Source organism: Eptatretus burgeri, chromosome 17 (genome assembly GCF_056783735.1).
Source record: "Eptatretus burgeri isolate ZD-2024b chromosome 17, Ebu_testis_v1, whole genome shotgun sequence".
Taxonomy (NCBI): Eukaryota; Metazoa; Chordata; class Myxini; order Myxiniformes; family Myxinidae; genus Eptatretus; species Eptatretus burgeri.
Window position 1 is genome coordinate 24,088,732 of NC_140977.1, and position 19,435 is coordinate 24,108,166.

General features: G+C 43.2%; 1 protein-coding gene across 3 annotated transcripts in view; it reads left to right on the top strand.

Annotated features, from left to right (window-relative positions):
• ALDH5A1 (aldehyde dehydrogenase 5 family member A1) overlaps window positions 1–19,435 on the top strand; it is a 52,862-nt gene that overhangs the window by 27,602 nt on the left and 5,825 nt on the right. For 2 of the 3 annotated variants that reach the window (XM_085861452.1, XM_085861454.1), the window contains exons 9-10: window positions 9,812–9,981; window positions 17,922–17,980. In XM_085861452.1, coding sequence (XP_085717578.1) covers window positions 9,812–9,981; window positions 17,922–17,980 — 229 coding nt within the window. Of the gene's footprint in view, window positions 2,862–9,811; window positions 9,982–17,921; window positions 17,981–19,435 lie in introns of those variants that run through there. The other variant, XM_085861453.1, reaches the window with a different exon arrangement.

Sequence of the window (19,435 nt, forward strand, 5' to 3'; positions counted from 1 at the left end):
CGCCGCCATCTTGCCACGCGACGCGTTCGAGCTGGGGCTCGAATCCGTGGACATTCGTGCTTTTGACACTGTCCTCTCGTCCATGAAACATCACCAAGTACTCTGTCTTGTCTTGCATGCTGTCTGTTTGTCTGTCTTTGTCTGCACGTGTCGTATAAGGCATATATCGGTATGGACCCCCTCGAAGCCTGTAGTCCGTAGTTTCCTAGTTAAGAATGGGTTAAAGATTGTTAATCAAAGCATTGTTGTGAATGTTTTGCTTGTGTCGTGTTTCCCGATGTCCCCAATAAATCTGGTTGGTTCGTATGAAATTTGCCTCAAATTCGTTTGTGTCGCGCCAATAGATCCGCCCGATTCGTAAAAAAAAACAAACAAAAAAAACTGGTGACGGACTTCGAATCCCTCCGTCGCGAATCTTCAACAACTGGCAGTCAGGAGCGGGATATTTTGACCTGTGGTGCATTTTGCACCCCGAACATTGGTTAGGAGAGGCGCGAGAAAAAAAAAAACGACGCTCGCAAATTTGATTTTATTTTGAGCAGATCGGGTGTAAAAAATTGGAAATTATAAAGAAAATGGAGTCGCAAAATGGCGGTGCGGCTCCATCTCGGCGCGACACGAAGTAGGAGTGGGCTAATTGTAGCGCAACGAGCCGCACGGCATGAAGGAAACGCTCCTGCCCACCGGTTCAGGCCACGTGGACACGGTATACACCGTGGCAGACTAATCAGGACGCCAACGCGTGCATTGCTGAGTTTCATACACGATTGTCGGATGCCTTGGAGCAGTGCAGGTGTGGTGATAACTATATAGAGGAATTGCAGATTGAATTGGACGAAGCACAACGGCACGCAGACAAGGTTCAGGAGGATTATGTGCACAGGGAGTCACAACAATTGGCCGATGCACAGGAACGAATTTGGGGGCTGGAAAAGTACTTGGCCAATGCAGACGATGTTCATGAGGATTATGTGCACAGGGAATCACAACAATTGGCCGATGCACAAGAACAAATTCAGGAGCTGGAGGAGGACTTAGCCAGCACAGGCTTGGGACTATATGAAGAAAAGAATAAAGTAGAGTGGTTTACCCATTTGTTGGAACATGAGAAGAGCGAACTGAACAAAAGAATAGAGAAGGAGCAAATTAGTAACTCCAGGGATAGGAAGAGCTTGGAGGAAGAATGGAAAACAAAGCTGGAAAAGGAAAAATGTGAACATGATTTGGAATTGAAGCAACTGAAGAAAGAGGTAAGATCAGGCAATCAGATAAGAGAAAGCCTAGAACAGAAGATAAAAAGAGGAGAGAAATACCTGGAGCAAAAGAAGGAAGAATTGTTGGAAAAGTCAAGACAGTTCGAAGAACTACAGGGAGAAAAGAGGGAAGTAGAGTGGAGTACCCATGAGTTTGAACAAGAAAAGAGCAAACTGAACAAAAGAATAGAGGAAGAGCAAATTAGTAATTCTCGGGTTAGGAAGAACTTGGAAGAAGAATGGAAAAGTAAAAACGGGAAAAAAACAAAGCTGGAAGAGGAAAAACGGGAACACGATGTGGAATCGGAACAACTGAAGGAAGAGGTAAGATCAGGCAATCGGATAAGAGAAAGCCTAGAACGGAAGATAAAAAGAGAACAGGAATTTCAGGAACAACTAATGGAATACAGTAAGAAAAGGGACGACATGAGGGAGGAAGCATGCAAAAGAGGTGCGGAGATGATCAAGGAAAGAGCTTCTGAGTTACAACAAGGACAAATGTGTCCACGAGCAGCGTCCTAAAGATTTTGTCGGCTTAAAAAACAAAAAAAAAGCAACTTCCGATATTTCGTTACGTGCCTTGATTAAGCCAATAGCGAAACGCGTCATAATGTCTTTACGTATTTACGATATATCGTGTTTTACGAAATAAATAATGTATTTACGAAATTACAATATGATAAATGGAATAATCTCTAAATAGTAACGTGAACTTTTCGAAACTTTAAAGCAAATGTCCGAATATATTTAAAAGTTCATGATAGACGCTCTCAAAAGGCACCGTCTATGTGAGGATGTGTACATGTGCTCAGTATTTAAGGAGATCCGGATCTCATATATATATATATATATATATATATATATATATATATATATATATATATATATACACACACACACACACAAGAGCCGAGTCCTCGAGATTAAGGTTTTGTCTTCACAAGAAGAAGAACAACAAGAAAAAGAACAACGCCGAGCTCTCTATGAGCAGCGTTCACTACGCGAGACGCTGCTAAAAACACCAAGATAACGAGCTGAGAATGTTAAGAGAGGAAAGAAAGAGCACGGAGAATGAAACGTCAAGGAACCACACTGTGCAGATCAAACAGCTGGAAGCCAAAGCAAGAAAGAGTAGTGAAAGAACAACGAATGAAACAGGAAAGGGAGATCAACCAATTGAAAGAAACGACGAGATTGGAGAAGGAAGAACATGAGAGACGGTGGGAGAGGAAACAAAAAGAAGGACAAGAACAACTAAAGGAGAAAGCAAGGTTGGAGTACGCGGAGATGTTGGAAGAACAACGAGTGAAGCAGGAAAGGGAGATCAACCAATTGGAGAATGAAGAACAAGAGAGACAGTGGGATAAGAGACAAAAAGAACAAGGAATGAAAATGGAAAAGGAAATCAACAAATTGAAGGAAGCGACGAGATTGGAGAATGAAGAACAAGAGAAACAGTGGGATAGAAAACAAAAAGAAAACGAATTTGAAATTGACCAACTAAAGGAGAGAGCAAGGTTGGAGTACACTGAGATGGAAAAACTCCGGAAAGATAACGAACAACTAAAAAGGCTCAGAGAGTAAGAACGACTCAGATGGAATAGAAAATGGAGCCAGGAAATGGAACAGCACAATAATATGGGATGTGTGACATCACCACATGGAGTAAGGTTAGTGGTGCGGACCTTGATTGCTATCACTCGTCGGATGACACCACAATTAGAGCAAACCCTGGTGATTGAGACATTGAGGGAGTATGCGGGGTTGTTGACAAATGAAACACATTTTGAGCAGCTCCAGCATGTGGAGCTGACAGCCCCAGAGGAGTGTGGCGAACCGATGATGAGCAACCTGCTGGAGAGAAGCGACCGGACCGAGGTGACTCGAACGAAGCAGGTACGTGGGCACATGCATACATGGTGTGGACGAGGAGATTAAGGTAGAAATTGAATTTTATGTTAAGGCCCTGTCGCACCTTGACGTTTTAGCCAGCGTATGGCAAGGTCTCAAAATGTATATAAAACGCTGGCGTACGCTGAACTATTGATGTTTTTTTTTAATTTTTGGGCGTATAATAACGTGATGGATGTATGCATAACGTATTAGTAATGTACACAGAACGTTTCAATCACATATAGATAACTTATACCAACGAATGCTGAGCGTGTTGTCGGCGTTCACAACCTATGCCCAACGATAGTCAAACTTATGCATAGAGCGGCAGCGTATCGCCGACGATCACGTGGCGTAGGCTATTAAAAGGCTGCGGCTCGACGATTCAAATCGTAACCGCACTAGACATCGAAGTGTGAAGCCGCTGTCACACCTTGACGTTTTAGCCAGCGTATGCCGACGTATGAAAAATTTGCCAAACCAAGCTGGCACATGTCAAATACATTATGGGTAAGTTTTGTATAGGTTAATAGCACGCTGGCATACATCGTAATACGCAGAGTACGTCGAGAAATTTTTATCATGTTGAAAATTTCTCGACGTATGACACACATTCCGCATATGCTGGGATAAGTTGTAGGCACGTTACGCGATCGTTGACACATGACATACGTTACTTGTACGTTACTCATAAGTCGAAACTTGTCAATGTAATGGTTAGCATCAGTGTTGCAGACTCCCTGGTCTTTTTTTTCCTTTTCTTCGGTATGACAGTGAAGTTGACACTTCGATTTCTAGTACGGTTATGATTAAAATCGTTGAGCGGCAGCCTATTAATTATATTATAACCGCACTAGAAATTGAAGTGTTAACCTCACCGTCATACCGAAGAGAAAAAAAAAAAAAAAAAAACCAGGAGTCTGGAACACTGACGCTAACCATTACCTCGACGTGTTTCGACTTATGAGTAACGTGTGTCAACGATCGCGTAATGTGCCTACAACACGTTTCTCATAGGTTAGAAATAAGTTTCGGGTACGCTAAACATTACCTCGACGTGTTTCAACTTATGAGTAACTTACAAGTAACGTGCCTACAACTTATGGCCAGGATTATGCGGAACGTGTGAGTCATACGCTGGCATACGTCGAAAAATTTCAAGCATGGAAAATTTATCTAACACCTCGGCGTACTACGACGTATGCCAGCGTGCTCTTAACGTATACAAACTTACCCATAACGTATTCGATGTGTGCCAGCGTTTTAGCCAAATTTTGCATACGTCGCCATACGCTGGCTAAATTGTCAAGGTGTGACAGGGCCTTTAACGAAGAGACTCTGTCCGATGGGGTGCACGTATGCATGACCCCTGAATGTGTGTGTGGAATGCCTGTGAATGAATGCCCACACTTCAGACTACAGCACCGGTATGTTATGCCGAGGCTGAAACGTGTGTGGGTACTCACGTGGCAGTCGAGAGTGTGGCCCTGGAGTGCGAGGCGGTTGGTTAGTACACAGGCAAGTTTTAATGTCTGGAAGGTCAACACATAGCCTTGGAATGTGTGCAGCCTGCTGTGTGTGGGAGTCCTGGGCATGGAATGAGTGGTGACGTAGGAAATAGGTTTGAGGTGCAAGGGGAAATAGAAATGTCACCAGGACAGAACTTGACACAGGGGACAGAAACCATCATGGACAGCTCCACAGGGGTTCTTACAGAGTTGGAGGTGCTGCATCCAGGAGCAGTTTTAGATTGGATTTTAGCAATGCAACTTAGAAATTGGATTTTAATTTCTCTATCAGCCTCACAGGAACTTTGGGGTAGAGCGCAGACGAGTAGCAGGCGGAACTGGCGTGTGTCACTTGGTCTTCAGACCATTTTGAGCACTCGAGTGGTTTGGCTCACTGAATGGGGTTTATCTGTCTTCAGGGAGTTATGGAGAAGAGGGGGAGGCCATTCCACCGATTAGGGTTTACCTGATTTCCGTGAACCCTGGAGAAGAGGGGGAGGCCATTCCACCGATTGGGGTTTACCTGATTTCCGTGAACCCTGGAGAAGAGGGGGAGGCCATTCCACCGATTGGGGTTTGCCTGACTTCCGTGAACCCTGGAGAAAAGGAGGGGGTGGACCACAACCCCCATTGAGGCATGACCCCCTTGAGCCGTGGCGGAAAGGCGGCGGGCTCATGTAGTGGGTAATGAGGGATTCGTTCCCTCACTCCCCTTCCAATGAGCCAAAGAAGCAGGCCATATGGGGATGTGAAAATTTTGATTGAAAATTGTACCGAAAGTGATTGCAAATTGAGAGATGACAGAAGGTATAAGAGTGGCACAAGTGGATTTGGGTGATTATTGAAAAAAAAAGAGCGGTGGAGACATTACAGGCAGAGCATTAAACACACCTGAAACAAGTGGATGACAAAGAGTGGCTTGTTTGAGGAAGGATTGAAATGCCTGGTTGGAACCGTGCAGAGGTTCCATGGGGCTGGTGAAGAGATTTTGATGTTTCTTTTAAATTGTTGGAAATAAACAATTAGGGCAGTATGGAGGAGGCCAGCGGACGACGAATGTAGTGACAAATTAATTGGGGTTTGATGAAAAAGTGTACTGGTTAAATTTGATGACCAAGTGGGATCCGAGGGACTGGTGTGTTGTTGTTTTCACATAAACGTGAAAGGTGTTGGATGGTGTTGTGGGCTGGGTGTGCGGCACTGTGGAATGAATGACTAAAGTGTTTGGGTGAATGGCGTGATTGTGCAGATGAGGAGAGTGAGTGCGAACAACGTACCCTGTCGGTAGGAGTCTCTTAACCAAGTTGGTGTAGGTTAGGGGGACTTAGAGGATTTGACATGGATTCTGGCTGCTGTTCCATTGTGCAGCGGACTGCGAGGGGTAGGTGCAGGCCAAGTTATGGGGATACTGGCTGGTAGTGTGACATGGTATTGGAAGTTGGTGAGTTGGGAAATAGGGCAGCAGTGATTTGGGGGTTCCTGGCAGGTGAAGGCTGTCAGAGGTGCCAGGAGAGCACAGTGTAGGTGCTATGAGAGCACATTATAGGTGCTATGGGGGCTAGAGAGAGCCACCCCTTAGTTAGGAGCGCCAGAAGCACGCCCAGGTGAACCCTGAGGTCGCTGGGTGTCCTCCACCCCCAATTGGAAGCAGGTAAAGAGGCCTAGTAGTAGTCACCCTCCCCAGCCAGCGAGTTATGCCTGGTACCACCAAATGGAAAGAGACAAATAAGGGCCTTGCTCAGGTTTAATAGAATGGAACAGTGTGCCAGGTTGGGAAATGGGTCATTAGGATCATTCTAGCCATAGCAGGGTTTGTTGCATTGTCTAGAGCTAAAAGTAAATGGTTAGGTTCGATGGACTCTCCTCCGCACCATTCATGTGTGACACCTGGTACGAGTAGTGTTGATGGGAGAATTTGTTAACAAGGGCCAGGCTAGGTCACCCTCTCCAAGTGCCAGATAGGCCACCAGTATGTCATGGGCACACATCCACGAAGATAACAGTTGAGTAAGAAACACACCATCCTGTCTGTAAAAGGAAAAAAAAAAAAATAAAAAAAAGGGAGAACTTTACCAAAACAAGTCAGGCAAGGAAGGTTAAGGGTACACTCGATCTCACCTGGTCTGAGGTCATCGCACCCATTTGCATCCTCAAGAACGCCTCCGAACTGCATTTGCTTACCATCGATATCACCTTGCCACCATTACTGTCACCTGCTGTCCACTGCAGGGCTTGTTGCCTGCTGCTGCTTGTGAGTAGGCCATATTGGCCAAAGCATTTTTGTGTGCCATTGAGGCCAAAGTGCTTTTGTGAGCCGTTGCGGCCGAAGATCCATGCCATTTTGTGGGCTCAGTGGGCCGAAGAACTCTTTGTGAGATTAGGCCACTGGGCCGACTGAACTCACCTGGTGAGATGCTAATAAGGCCGCGAAGTGAGGAAACCCTCAGGGGTGAATGGACGATACTGCCGGGAGGGGGCATGAAGGAGCAAACACGTGAAAGAACTTTGAACCTTTGAATGTTCTGCTCCTATGCCAATATTGGTGTTAAAAGTAAAATTGAATGCCCTCCCGTTCAAATCGTTAATTAGAATGTTAAGTAGTGTGTATAGAGTGTGAATTTGTTTGTTAGATTGGTGACCGGACACACTAGGATAGGGACATGCCAATCTCACTGTGACACTTTGGTTTTTGGAGTTAAGTGCTTCCCATGTTGTGGGTTAGAGTAAATGGGAGATCTGTGTTGTACGTTAGACAGCGCCATTACCGTGGGCTGCCCCAGATGGAGGCTCGGGAGAAAGGTGGGGGTAGTGTTACGGAAATGCCCCTTATTGGACTACTAAATATAGGATTAGCTCAGATCCCCCATTAAATGCATGTTTAGCAAGGTTGTATGGTAAAATGGTCGTTACATCTGTGTCGGGAGTTGAAAGAGGCTGTTTTGTTCTTCGTACAATGGTGGTGTGCCAAGGGCTCCCTCTTCTTCCTCCCCTCTACGGACGATAGGCCCCGCCCAGTCGGCTGAGAGGGTGTGGCCAAAAAGAGGAAGTGAAGCGAAGGGGAGGAATTTTTCGGCTTCGCAGAGAGGCGTGCTTGTGTGTCGAAGGAGCGTACGAAAGGGAAACGAGAGAAAAAAGTTCTTGGTTTGGAAAACGGTCGGGTTTCTCGAGGCGCGCTCATGGCTTGGAAGCAAGCGAACGAAGGAGGGACAGTGTTGGATCTGCCGGGAGAGACGCTGAACCTGCTTGCACGTCGAGGATTCTGCCGTGAGAGAGACGGCAGCCAGCTCTCAGAGGCGAGCATAGAAAAGGAAAGAAAAGGTGATTCGACAGAGAGAGAAACTGAGAGGACGGAGTTGGGAAGTCGGGCTTCGAGGCGGGAAGGCAGGAGAGGAGACGACGGAGCCTCTGACGGTCCCTGCTTACACCAACGGCTCGACACGTTAGCCGATCCGCTTGCCGGAGCCCGGCCCCTCAATTTGGGCCTTGTCTGGAGAACAGGCCAGGCCTGGATTTGTACGCTGGACCTTGAGAGAAATCAGCTGAGGCCCATCGTCGACCTTACGAGGGGGTCAGAGCATGCGGAGACCGCGTGCGGTGTGGAAAGGAAAGAGTGCGGCGCCGCCATCTTGCCACACGGCGCGTTCTAGCTGGGGTTCGAATCCGTGGACATCCGCCTGTTGCGAGCGACATTCGTGCTTTTGACACTGTCCTCTCGTCCATGAAACATCACCAAGTATTCTGTCTTGTCATGCATTCTGTCTGTTTGTCTTTGTCTGCACGTGTTGTATAAGGCATATCTCGGTAGGGACCCCCTCGAAACCTGTAGTCCGTAGTTCCCTAGTTAAGAACGGGTTAAAGATTGTTTATAAAAAATATTGTCGTGAATGTTTTGCTTGTGTCATGTTCCCCAATAAATCTGGTTGATTCGGATGAAGTTGCTGCTTTGAGTTAATTCATGTCGCATCGAACGATCCGTTCGATTGGCATGTAAAGCCAAAATGGTTACAGACTGGCAGAAAACGCTCGGCATCTGACACAACCAGTCTGTAACCAGGGTTCTATTTCCCCAACTGGTAAGGTACAAGGATTGCGTTGGTATCGCGATTGAAGACGTGTGACCCGAGGCCTGTGCTGGGCCGGCCGGCGTTATAAACCCCGGAGACGGCCGGAGTGGGTTGAGAATCCCTCCGTCGTGAATCCGCAACAATATGTATGTATGTATATATATATATATATATATATATATATATATATATATATATATATATATATATATATATATATATATATATAACAAAAGGTCCTTCTGTCCCAATAAATGCAACATGACATAGAACGTAATGGGCACATGCGCACCACTTCACTTCCAATTCCGTGTGACTTCGGCAGGCCACACTCAGGTCTGTTTTAAAGAATGAGGATTTTAATACAGATATGCTGTACTGCTGTGCAAAAGTCTTAGACATCTAGGAGTTACAAGGAGTTACAATATTGGATGTCATCAACATCAACAATTTTCCGAAAGCCTCCACTCGTGTTTTCTACTATTGTAACAACTTTGACTTATTAATACAGCTTGGTTTGGGTGGGAAGAAACCAAGCTTGTCATTTTGCAATCTCATTGACATCGATCAGAATCTTGAAAAACTTGTGATCACAACTCCAAGTAAACTAGAATGACACTCAGTAGAGCGTATACCTCCGTCAGGCTGAACAGGTTACCTTGTGTTTCCCACTGAGAGACCAGTCATTGTAATCGATTTGACTGTTGTTTTTTTTCAGTCCATAACTTTGTGTCGCTTGTTATGACTATCACACACCCAACTCATCCACCAAGATTTGTACGAATCCGTCCACAATTTTTTGAGACATGCTATATGTCGTTTCTTGCGGTATCTCTCAATGGTGAAGGTTCACTTAAAATTTCTGGTATCCTGATTAGGATCTGGAACCTCACCAAAATCTAATCAATTCGTCCTTGTCACGCATCCAACCTGTACACAAAATTTCATCTGTATCCGTCCACAACTTTTTGAAATATCCTGCTCACAGACAGGTGGGGTGAAAACATAACCTCTGTCCACCTTCAGTGGCAGAGGCAACAATACAAGTAAACTATACCGTTGCTGTTTTGTTATTATTTTATTTTTTTTGCAGGTGGAGAGGCATGTGAAGGATGCCTTGGAGCATGGTGCAAATGTGGTCTGTGGAGGCAAACGTCACTCTCTTGGGGGAAGCTTTTATCATCCCACTGTGCTCGCCAATGTAACACCAACAATGGCTTGTGCCACTGAGGAAATTTTTGGACCTCTAGCTGCTGTCACCACGTAAGTTGGTCTTTGACTTGGACGTTCACCTGTCCAATGCAGATGCTCACTTTCATTATATTTGCTTTAAATATTAATACGAATGCAATTTTTTTTCCCACCCAATCACTGTTATCCTCCCACCCCACCACAAATATTAACTTTATTGTTAGGTTCTGCACCAACCTCTGTATTCTACCACCTCCTTTTTTGGTCTTGCAGTGCCCTCTCTTGACTCTGCCAAATCCCCGCCCCCCCCCCCTTCCAGGTGTTTACAGGGTGCACATGATCTGCCAGTAACCCTCTTCTTGTTAAATTCCCCAAATCCAGGGTCATTGCTCACCCCCACTCATTTGTTCCTCTTTTCTCTCACTTGTGGAACCAAATTCCTGTCTGTTCAGTCCCATTCTTCCTGACGGGGCTTCAAGATAGCTGTTCACCACTACCTCAGGTCATCCCCCATCCATACTCGTGACCTTTTCTATCCCAACTGACCACATTCCCAAACACTCCCTTTTCCAGGTTAAGATTTTTTTCCCCCTCTCTCTCTCTCACCTCTTTTAATTTGTTAGTTGTTGATTGGTTTGTTCCTTTTCCGTTTCATACCTGCTATCCCCTTCCCCTTTCTCTTCTTGGTGAGTTTCAATCAGCTTGTTCATCTCCTCATGTCCTTCCCCTCCCCTTGATCTCACTCTCACTTTTACTCTGCTGTTGGTGTTTCCCCTTGCCATTTTGTTCCCTTCCATTCTGCTCTCATTCTTCTATGAGCTTTGATCATGCATACAAAAAACAAGCAAGCAAAAACCGAACAATAAAGTTTATTAAAAGATAAGCAAGTCTCCTTGACTTGATGAGGATAATCATGCGTTGCTGAGCCGAGAAGTTGGACTCTGTCACCTGCGCAGAAGCTGATGGAAATCCACCTCATCAGCCAGGTAATGAGTTCCTTCATGAGGAACTACAACGCAGGAGGAGGCCATCAGGCCCATCGAGACTGTGCAACGGTTGCCAACATCTGGTTGTTTGTCTGTGCTCTTTACTTTTTAACTGCTGAGTCTCAAGCAAGGAAGCAGCTCGTACCATTTTTCAAGTCTTTGGTATGACTCGGCCAGGGTTCAAACCGCTGACCTCCCAGACTCAAAATGGATGCTCGAACCATGACATCACTGAATCTGGTGTTTTGTGCATGTTTTGTCTTCACCGCTCAGCCTTCTCAGTCAGTTTTTAGTCACAGTTATAGTGTAAATGAGTCTAAAGACGAACCAACCTACATCCAGCCCACTCCATGGGAAATCTCCTTGCTTTTTGTTTTGTCTCAAGGTCTATTTTGAGTTTCTCAGTTGGACGTGCTTAAAGTATTCTAGATGTGTTTTAAAAAATATTGTTTTTTTGAAAAATTAAAATACTTATCTATCTTTTTTAACGATAAATGGATGAGGTGTGTGTGTCTTTTTTTTTTGTGGCATTTTACTGGAGCTTTCTAATGTGCAATGTGGTACACCAAAATGATCGGCATGATCTACTGAGTTGATTAGGCTAATTAACTGCAAAAGAACCTTGAGAATTCCCATGTTTTAAACGCACACCATGTTAAGGTATATGAAGCAGCTTAATAGGCCCTTCCATGGTATGGCATTCTAATTACAAAATAATAAATAAAAATTAGGAAAACGTTGTAACAAAGCATTTATTAATAATACTAATAATATTGACAGGAATTAATAGTGGTATCGTATGGTGATAATATCGAACGTATAATCCGCACATCTGGACTTGGTGAAAGGCAAGCTAATGCTCAAGCAGTACAGCAGGTAGGTATGCAACAAGGTCATGAAGACCAATTATAATTTGATCCATTGGACTAATGGGCCCACAAGTAGTCTCAAAAGGACTGATTCATGCAGCCTTTCAAAGTTTTTATTTTTTATTATTTTATTCCAACACGTATGAGTATACCATCCTATTCTACACCAGTCTCACCCCTCATTCCTGTTGTTTAACCATCCCACATTACTCATTTTCTTTAATTACCCTCACCAGAGGAGAGGGTATTGCATTTGGGTCCGTTTGTTTAGCCGCACAGAACATGAATATTGATTACTTCGGACCCTTTAGAGCCTTAAGAGCCCTAATCAAAGTAAACACCAATTGCTGCACTGTAACCTGAGAAAGAAGCCAGGCATCTCTGTCTGACACACACACACACACACACACACACACACACACACACACACACACACACACACACACACACACACACACACACACACACACACACACACACACACACACACACAGTACTGGTAATTACTTGCAAAAGCTATTTTATTTAAAGTTATAACCTTAATTTATAAGCAATTGACTGATTTCCCCAACTGCCCGGATCATCAGCTGGAAAGGACATATACCACTTTCATCGAGGTTTTGATCCTTTCAGCCCAGAACCTCTCCAAATGGCAGGTCCACATCAATGGACCCACAACCTCAAAGTTGCGTCAAGACAGTCAGACAACAAAGCAATGCAATATCCTCATTCAAACTTATTTAATTATGACTTTTATTTAAAGTACCTGCATTACCACATTCTAATAATTTTAATCATATACCACTTTATATGATAATTATCATCGCTTCAAATATTATATTGTTTTCATATATTATATTGATTAATTATCACTGGTCTGCGTCATTTCAGAGGTCTCGGTTTTCTCAACGGTTCTTATATGCTTTTTGCATGCTGAATTTAGAAATGTATCTCATTTCGCTCAATCAGGTCAAGTTTTTACCACATGAGTGGTAATGATTGTACAGTTGCTCCATATCTGGATGTGTTGGTTTGAGTTGGACAGAATGGTTTTAGTACGAGTTTATATCATAAAGTTGATGATTTCAGTTTCCCTGTAGTCTTGTACACCTCTCCATACAAAAAGAATGCTCCATCAAACCTGACACATAAAAACTTATTCATAGTTTAAAAAACCTTTTCAATCACTTTTAAGAGTTAATCCCTCACTAGTACTAAATCCTAATTTGTATATAAAAGTTTAATAATCAAAACTATCTCAATTTTAAGGAAAAAAATAATCAATTTTTGCTTTTTTTTTAGCATTTTTTTTTTGTTCAAAATCAGACTTGCATTGACAGAAAATGTACAAACTGTATATAAAATTACACACAAGTACCGTTAATGTGAAATTCAACATTAAAAAGATGAAGGAAAACAGTGACTGCTGGAGCAACTGAAGTTGGGTGTTGCCAGAAACAACGATTTATCTATATTTTTCTGAAATTGAAATGAAAGTAATTGAGAAGGCACTTCCTTCCACATTAAGTGTACTTGTGTGTCATTATATGTATAGTTTGTACATTTTCTGTCAATGTAAGTCTGATTTTGAATTTTAAAAATGCTAATTAAAAAACAAACATTTTGATTATTTTTTTTCCTTAAAATTGAGATAGCATAAAAACTTGACCTGATTGAGCGAAATTAGATGCATTTCTGAATTCAGCATACAAAAAACATATAGGAGCCGTTGAGAAAACCTAGACCTCTGAAAAAAATATTTCAAATGCAGCCCAGTGTTATTTATCGCTTCATATATTATAATATCTGAAGCGATAAATACTTTACCTGATAGACATGTCCATTACACAGCACCTCCATCTAACCATAGAGTCAAACTGTCATTCAAATATTGACTGTCATTAATAACCAATTTTAACATGCTGTACTGCGTATCCGAGCAACCACCAACAAATTATTTTAATATTTATTTATAATGTATTATATAAATAATATTTATTTATTTTTTAAAATCAAAATACCTCCATTATTTAATACCATATATTTATATATGTTCAATTAATAATGTTGATTAAAGAATTTGCCTCACTAAAATAATTAATTTATTATTATTATTATTATTATTATTATTATTATTGTATCAAATGCAATAGGAACTTGTTTGCACGAAAACCAGCCAAACTGAAATAAAAGGTGACTATGGAGTCCAAAGACATTCTCACAAGACCTGATCAAACAATCAGCCAAATATCCTCTGTTTAACATGATGTAAAAACCCTTCTCAGCATGTTCCACAAAATCATCCTTGACTGAACAAATTCTTGCAAATCTAAGTAGCTGAGATGAAAAGACATTGTAACCCATTTTAATTGGTACATTGCTACCTGGAGAGGTGTACAAGACTACAGGGAAACTGAAATCATCAACTTTATGATATAAACTCGTACTAAAACCATTCTGTCCAACTCAAACCAACACATCCAGATATGGAGCAACTGTACAATCATTACCACTCATGTTTACAATCAGGCTATCTGGATAAATGTTGTGAAGCTGCCTATTAAAAAAAAATTATAGTTAACCACACAAATATCATCTATATAACATGTATGAGATTTTTTTTCGCAAATACTAGTTTTTTTTTCTCTTTCATCAGTTTCTGCATGAATGAAAATTCACAGAAAATAAGAAAAATATCCACTAGTAAAGGCTGCAATTCCCACCCATGGCAATACCCTTAACCCTTCGAAATGTTCTCCCCAAAAAGACAAAAGTATTAAATAAAATAAAATTAACAGCATCCTCAAACTTCTGCTTATCAAAACAATAAAAACTTGAATATTAATTTTTTTAAAAGAATGCTCCATCAAACCTGACACATAAAAACTTATTAAGAGTTAAAAAGAAACCTTGTCAATCACTTTGAAGAGTGAATCCCTCACTAGTACTAAATCCTAATTTGTATATAAAAGTTGTTAAATCAAAAACTTCAACTGACTTGATGTTGAACCCTCTAATTCTATCTGAGAACTCTTGGGAAGAATTAATACTCAAGAAAGTGTTAATACCAGAATTCTTCTCAATTGCTATACAATATTTCCTGAACTGTTCCCTAACAACTTGTAAGCCCGAGTTAACGATAACTGATAACTGTTTGGTGGAACACTGCCTGGCACCCGCTATAAACCGAAACTTGAATGGTTCTTATGAAGCTGAAGAATCCAGAAAAGCCGAGGAATACAAAGATTTACCTCTTTACATTTAATACTGAACTTATTAACTAAAACTTCCTGATGCTCAGAGATAATATCTTGGAGTGAGTTATGACTAGGAGCATGTGTGCTATTTCCTATACTAGTGAAAGGAACCGTATTGTTATGGCTGTGGAAATTCGCAAACCACCATTCAGGGCCCGCAGGTGAGATATCTCTAAGTACATGTGTAGTTAGCCCAAACCCGTTGTATAGAGGGAATTTATGTGATTCATCCGGGCTGCGACGCTTTGAGATAGCCATTTTTTCTGTTCTATCTTTATTTTGAACCAACCACGTCTCAACCGCCATCACACAACAACCACGCCACCGTCACCATCTACGCTCCCACATCATCGCACCACCGCCATTCCCAAACGGCACCATAACCATCAAACCACCACCGAAAACCCTCCACCACCTTCACCTCTCTCCTTCTACGGCCATTCCCGCACCACCTGTGAACACTGAACGTCGAGCTGTCTCGGGCCCGTTCGGTGTTTGGTGCCGAACGCACCGAGCCGCGAGCGCAAATGGCGGCCTTTCCGATGGGAAAATGCGGATCAAAACCGCTGCACGCCCACTTTTCCTCCGTCCAATTAGCGAGTGGCACTGAAGAGTGGCAGAGTCGAGTCGGTCGGGTGAGGAGAGTGCGCGCGGTGGAACTGCAGGCAAAGGAACTCTGGTCCGAGACGAGAAGGACGACGGTCGGCGACGAGGTTACGGTGTGGGGAATCGCTCGTCTCGTCGCGGGACCCAAGCCAGCCAGCCATTCTCCTCCCCCAGGGTATCAACAAATCCCCCTTTCCCCTGCGCTGAGATAGTGCAAAAGGGGGCCCCGTTCCCACCCCACCCCAAACGTCGTGCCAACGAAACCCGCCAAGGAAAACGGATTCGGGGCACAGCCGCGCGGCCACGTTTGCGGCTCGCCTGCCAACGCGTCACGAGGACGCGGGTAGGACCCCCTGGTCTCGCGGACCTGGCCGCTCCTCCAGGTCACGCACACATTTGGCCTACAGGCCTGTCTGCCTCCTTGTCTATGAGGGTGGCTTCTTTCCTTTGCTTTTGTGTGAATGTGTGTTGGCGCCATCTGTAAAGTAAAGCTGTATAAGTGTTGCCGTGTGTGCGCGTAGTCGGTATTAACTCTGCGTCGTTGTTGCTTTTATTATTTTAGTTGCTATATGTGCATTTTGACTGTATGGCTGTATATACGTGCTTTCCGTGTGCCGGGAAATAAATGTGCATTGTGTGAACTGTTTTCCCGTTTCGCTTCGTCTTTTCCTTATTGAATCTCCATCCTGCTTCACGTAAAGGGTTCGTAGTGGGTGCAAAATGCCCGGTAAATAATCTGAACCGTCGAGGTCGACAATAACACCGCTCGGTTATCCCGATAGTACGGAACGGGTCGCCCAAGCGGCTCGTGTCCGGAGTCGACCTGCGGCGAGGTACGATTGCCCGGTTTACCATCCGCGTGGGTACTTGGGTAGGTCGAGTTTGGCGAACAACCCTATCCTACGCGGGTGGCCGATTGGCACGATTGTGGTGAGGTCGAAAGGCCCACCCGTGACTGGCTCCGGGCGATAGTTCCCGGAGGGTCACGACTGAAATGTCCGTCCGGTGGGCAACGTGCCGCGATCCGAGTTGCGTGGCCGTCCGCACGCCGGCGGGCGTGAATTCGCAACAGTATCAATGCCTAACTTTCTTAATAAAACCTCCACATAAAAGTTTTTACAAATCACAACAAAATTATTAGCAGCCTTATCTGCTGGAGCTGTTTAAAGCACATCAAGACCACGAAGACCCTTTAGAACCTAAGACCCAACCTGAAGACCCATATGACCCTTTAGACCCCTTCTAATCCGAAGACTCTTCAGACCCCTCACAACCCGAAGAACATTGAGACTCTTAAGACCCTTTAATTTACCTTCACCAGAGGAGAGGGTATTGCATTTGAGTCCATTTGTTTGTCCGCACAGAACTTTCGTGTTTTTCTCTGCAACCGCTTGTCGGATTGAGATGAAATTTTCACCATTGGTGTGACGACTGATGTAGAATGTTTTAATGATAATTATGATGTTGTAGGTCACGTGGTGTGGCAGCCATATTGGAAAAACAAAAACTTTGGACCTCTATCTCTGAAACCGCACCAAGGAAAAAATTTAAACTTGGCACATGGCAAGTATTCCTCATGCGGAATGAGTGTGATTTTTTTTTTGATGTCACAGGTGCGCTCATTATGACGTCATTGCATATGAAGAACGCTAACATCCGATCAGTATGAAAATTTTTGAGGGTCATTTAGGGATAAAATGGTCCACAGAAAAAAAAAAATTAATGACGTCATTAGTGGCCTCTTTCAACAGGATAATGCGCCCTGCCACACTGCACACATTGTTCGGGAATGGTTTGAGGAACATTATGAAATGTTCATGTTGTTTCCCTGGCCTCCAAATTCTCCAGATCTCAATCTGATTGAGCATCTGTGGGATGTGCTGGACCGACAAGTCCGATCCTAGGCGGCTCCACCTCGCAACTTTCAGGACTTGAAGAATCTGCTGCTAATGTTTTGGTGCCAGATACCACAGGACACCTTCAGGGGTCTTATCGAGTCCATGCCTTGGCGGGTCGGCGCTGTTTGGGTGGCACACAGAGGACCAACAGCATATTAGGCAGGTGGTCATAATGTTTTGGCTCAACAGTGTATATCATAGGTCACATGGTTTGGCAGCCATATTGGATTTACCCTAAAACCAACAACAATACACCACTCAAAAGAAGTCCTGGCGAGGGTCTGCAACCTCTAGTTGCTCTTTTTCTTGTTGTATTTTGTAACTTGGCACATTTCTCATCTTTATGGTACGCTTCTTGGGTTGTTGGTCTTTATTCCTTTTTTTCTCTCTCTCTAGGTTTGATACAGAAGAAGAGGTGCTGACCATTGCTAACAGCTCGCCCTTTGGCCTGGCAGGTATGACACTTGAATATTTGTCGCTCGAATTAACCCCAGCCTCCAACACACCATTTACTGACAGGCCATCTGCCAATTGACAAATTCTCACTCATTTTGCCTTAAAATTGGTTGACATTGAAAATTATGTCCAATTGGACAAAAATAAAATAAGTCTTGGAAATCATGGGTCATGTAGGTTATCACCCTTCTCAGCATGCTCCACAAAATCATCCTTTACTTTACAAATTCTGGCAAATCTAAGTAGCTGAGATGAAAAGACATTGTAACCCATTTTAATTGGTACATTGCTCCCTGGAGAGTTGTACAAGACTACAGGGAAACTGAAATCATCAACTTTATGATATAAACTCGTACTAAAACCATTCTGTCCAACTCGAACCAACACATCCAGATATGGAACAACTGTACAATCATTACCACTCCTGTTTACAATCAGGCCATTCGCAGGCCATTCGCAGGTCTACATCAGGATAATCAGGATTGCATGATGCATGACATATATATATACATATACTACATCAGGATTGCATGATGCCTATTTTCCTGTTCCATATCGTGGATAGCAAATCCCACATCATTTTTACCAAGATGTTGGAAATAATACTAACAAAATGGATCACATATTGGGAAGGAAATCTAGCTCCAAAGCACATAGCAAGTGGGTGGGTGCTTCACTGTGCATGGCACTTCACGTTGTATGTCGCAGAGAAGGATATGACCACTTCATCACATGTTCAAGTAAGTAGTTGCCTTGCAGCACTCGATTAACTTCCATCATTTTGAGAAAATAAGCCACAATTTTGGTGATGATCCTTCTCTGACCAAAGTCGAACTCAAAATTTCACAGGTTCCTTATTCGTGGCCCTTTATATAACAAATCAGCACAAAACATTCTCTTACTACTCCCACTTATTCAGTAGCCACAATTATTCCCACCTTCTTGGAGAAGGAATTTAGGTTCAAGTCTTTTACGAACAGGCTGGCTGACTAAAAAAAAAAAGAAGAAAAAAGTTCATTTACATTTAATATTCATCTTCATATTGGGTCCAATCAGGCTGATTTGGTTCAACATTTATGTGGAAGATTTTATACATTATGTACCACTAGCAGAGTATCCACTCTACGGGTGATCTTATTCCAAGCATGCAGCACGTTCTTGTGACTCGTACCTTTATTTAGGCGGTGTATAGGCAACTGATAGCTCTGTATAGGAAAAAGAAAAACCTGGGTTATGTGCATGAAGCAAAAACATATCGACTGCTTGTAATTCAAAACACCTCATACAGGAAAACGTGGAGACAGGAATACTCTACTGTACAGTAAATGGAAACACTTGTTATACCCTCCCCCACCTGGAGGTGGCTCTACACAATACACATTTGCATTGAGAAATTACATCCCTCTTTCCTCCTCCCCCCCCCCCACCAGCAAAAATAAAAACACCCCTATACA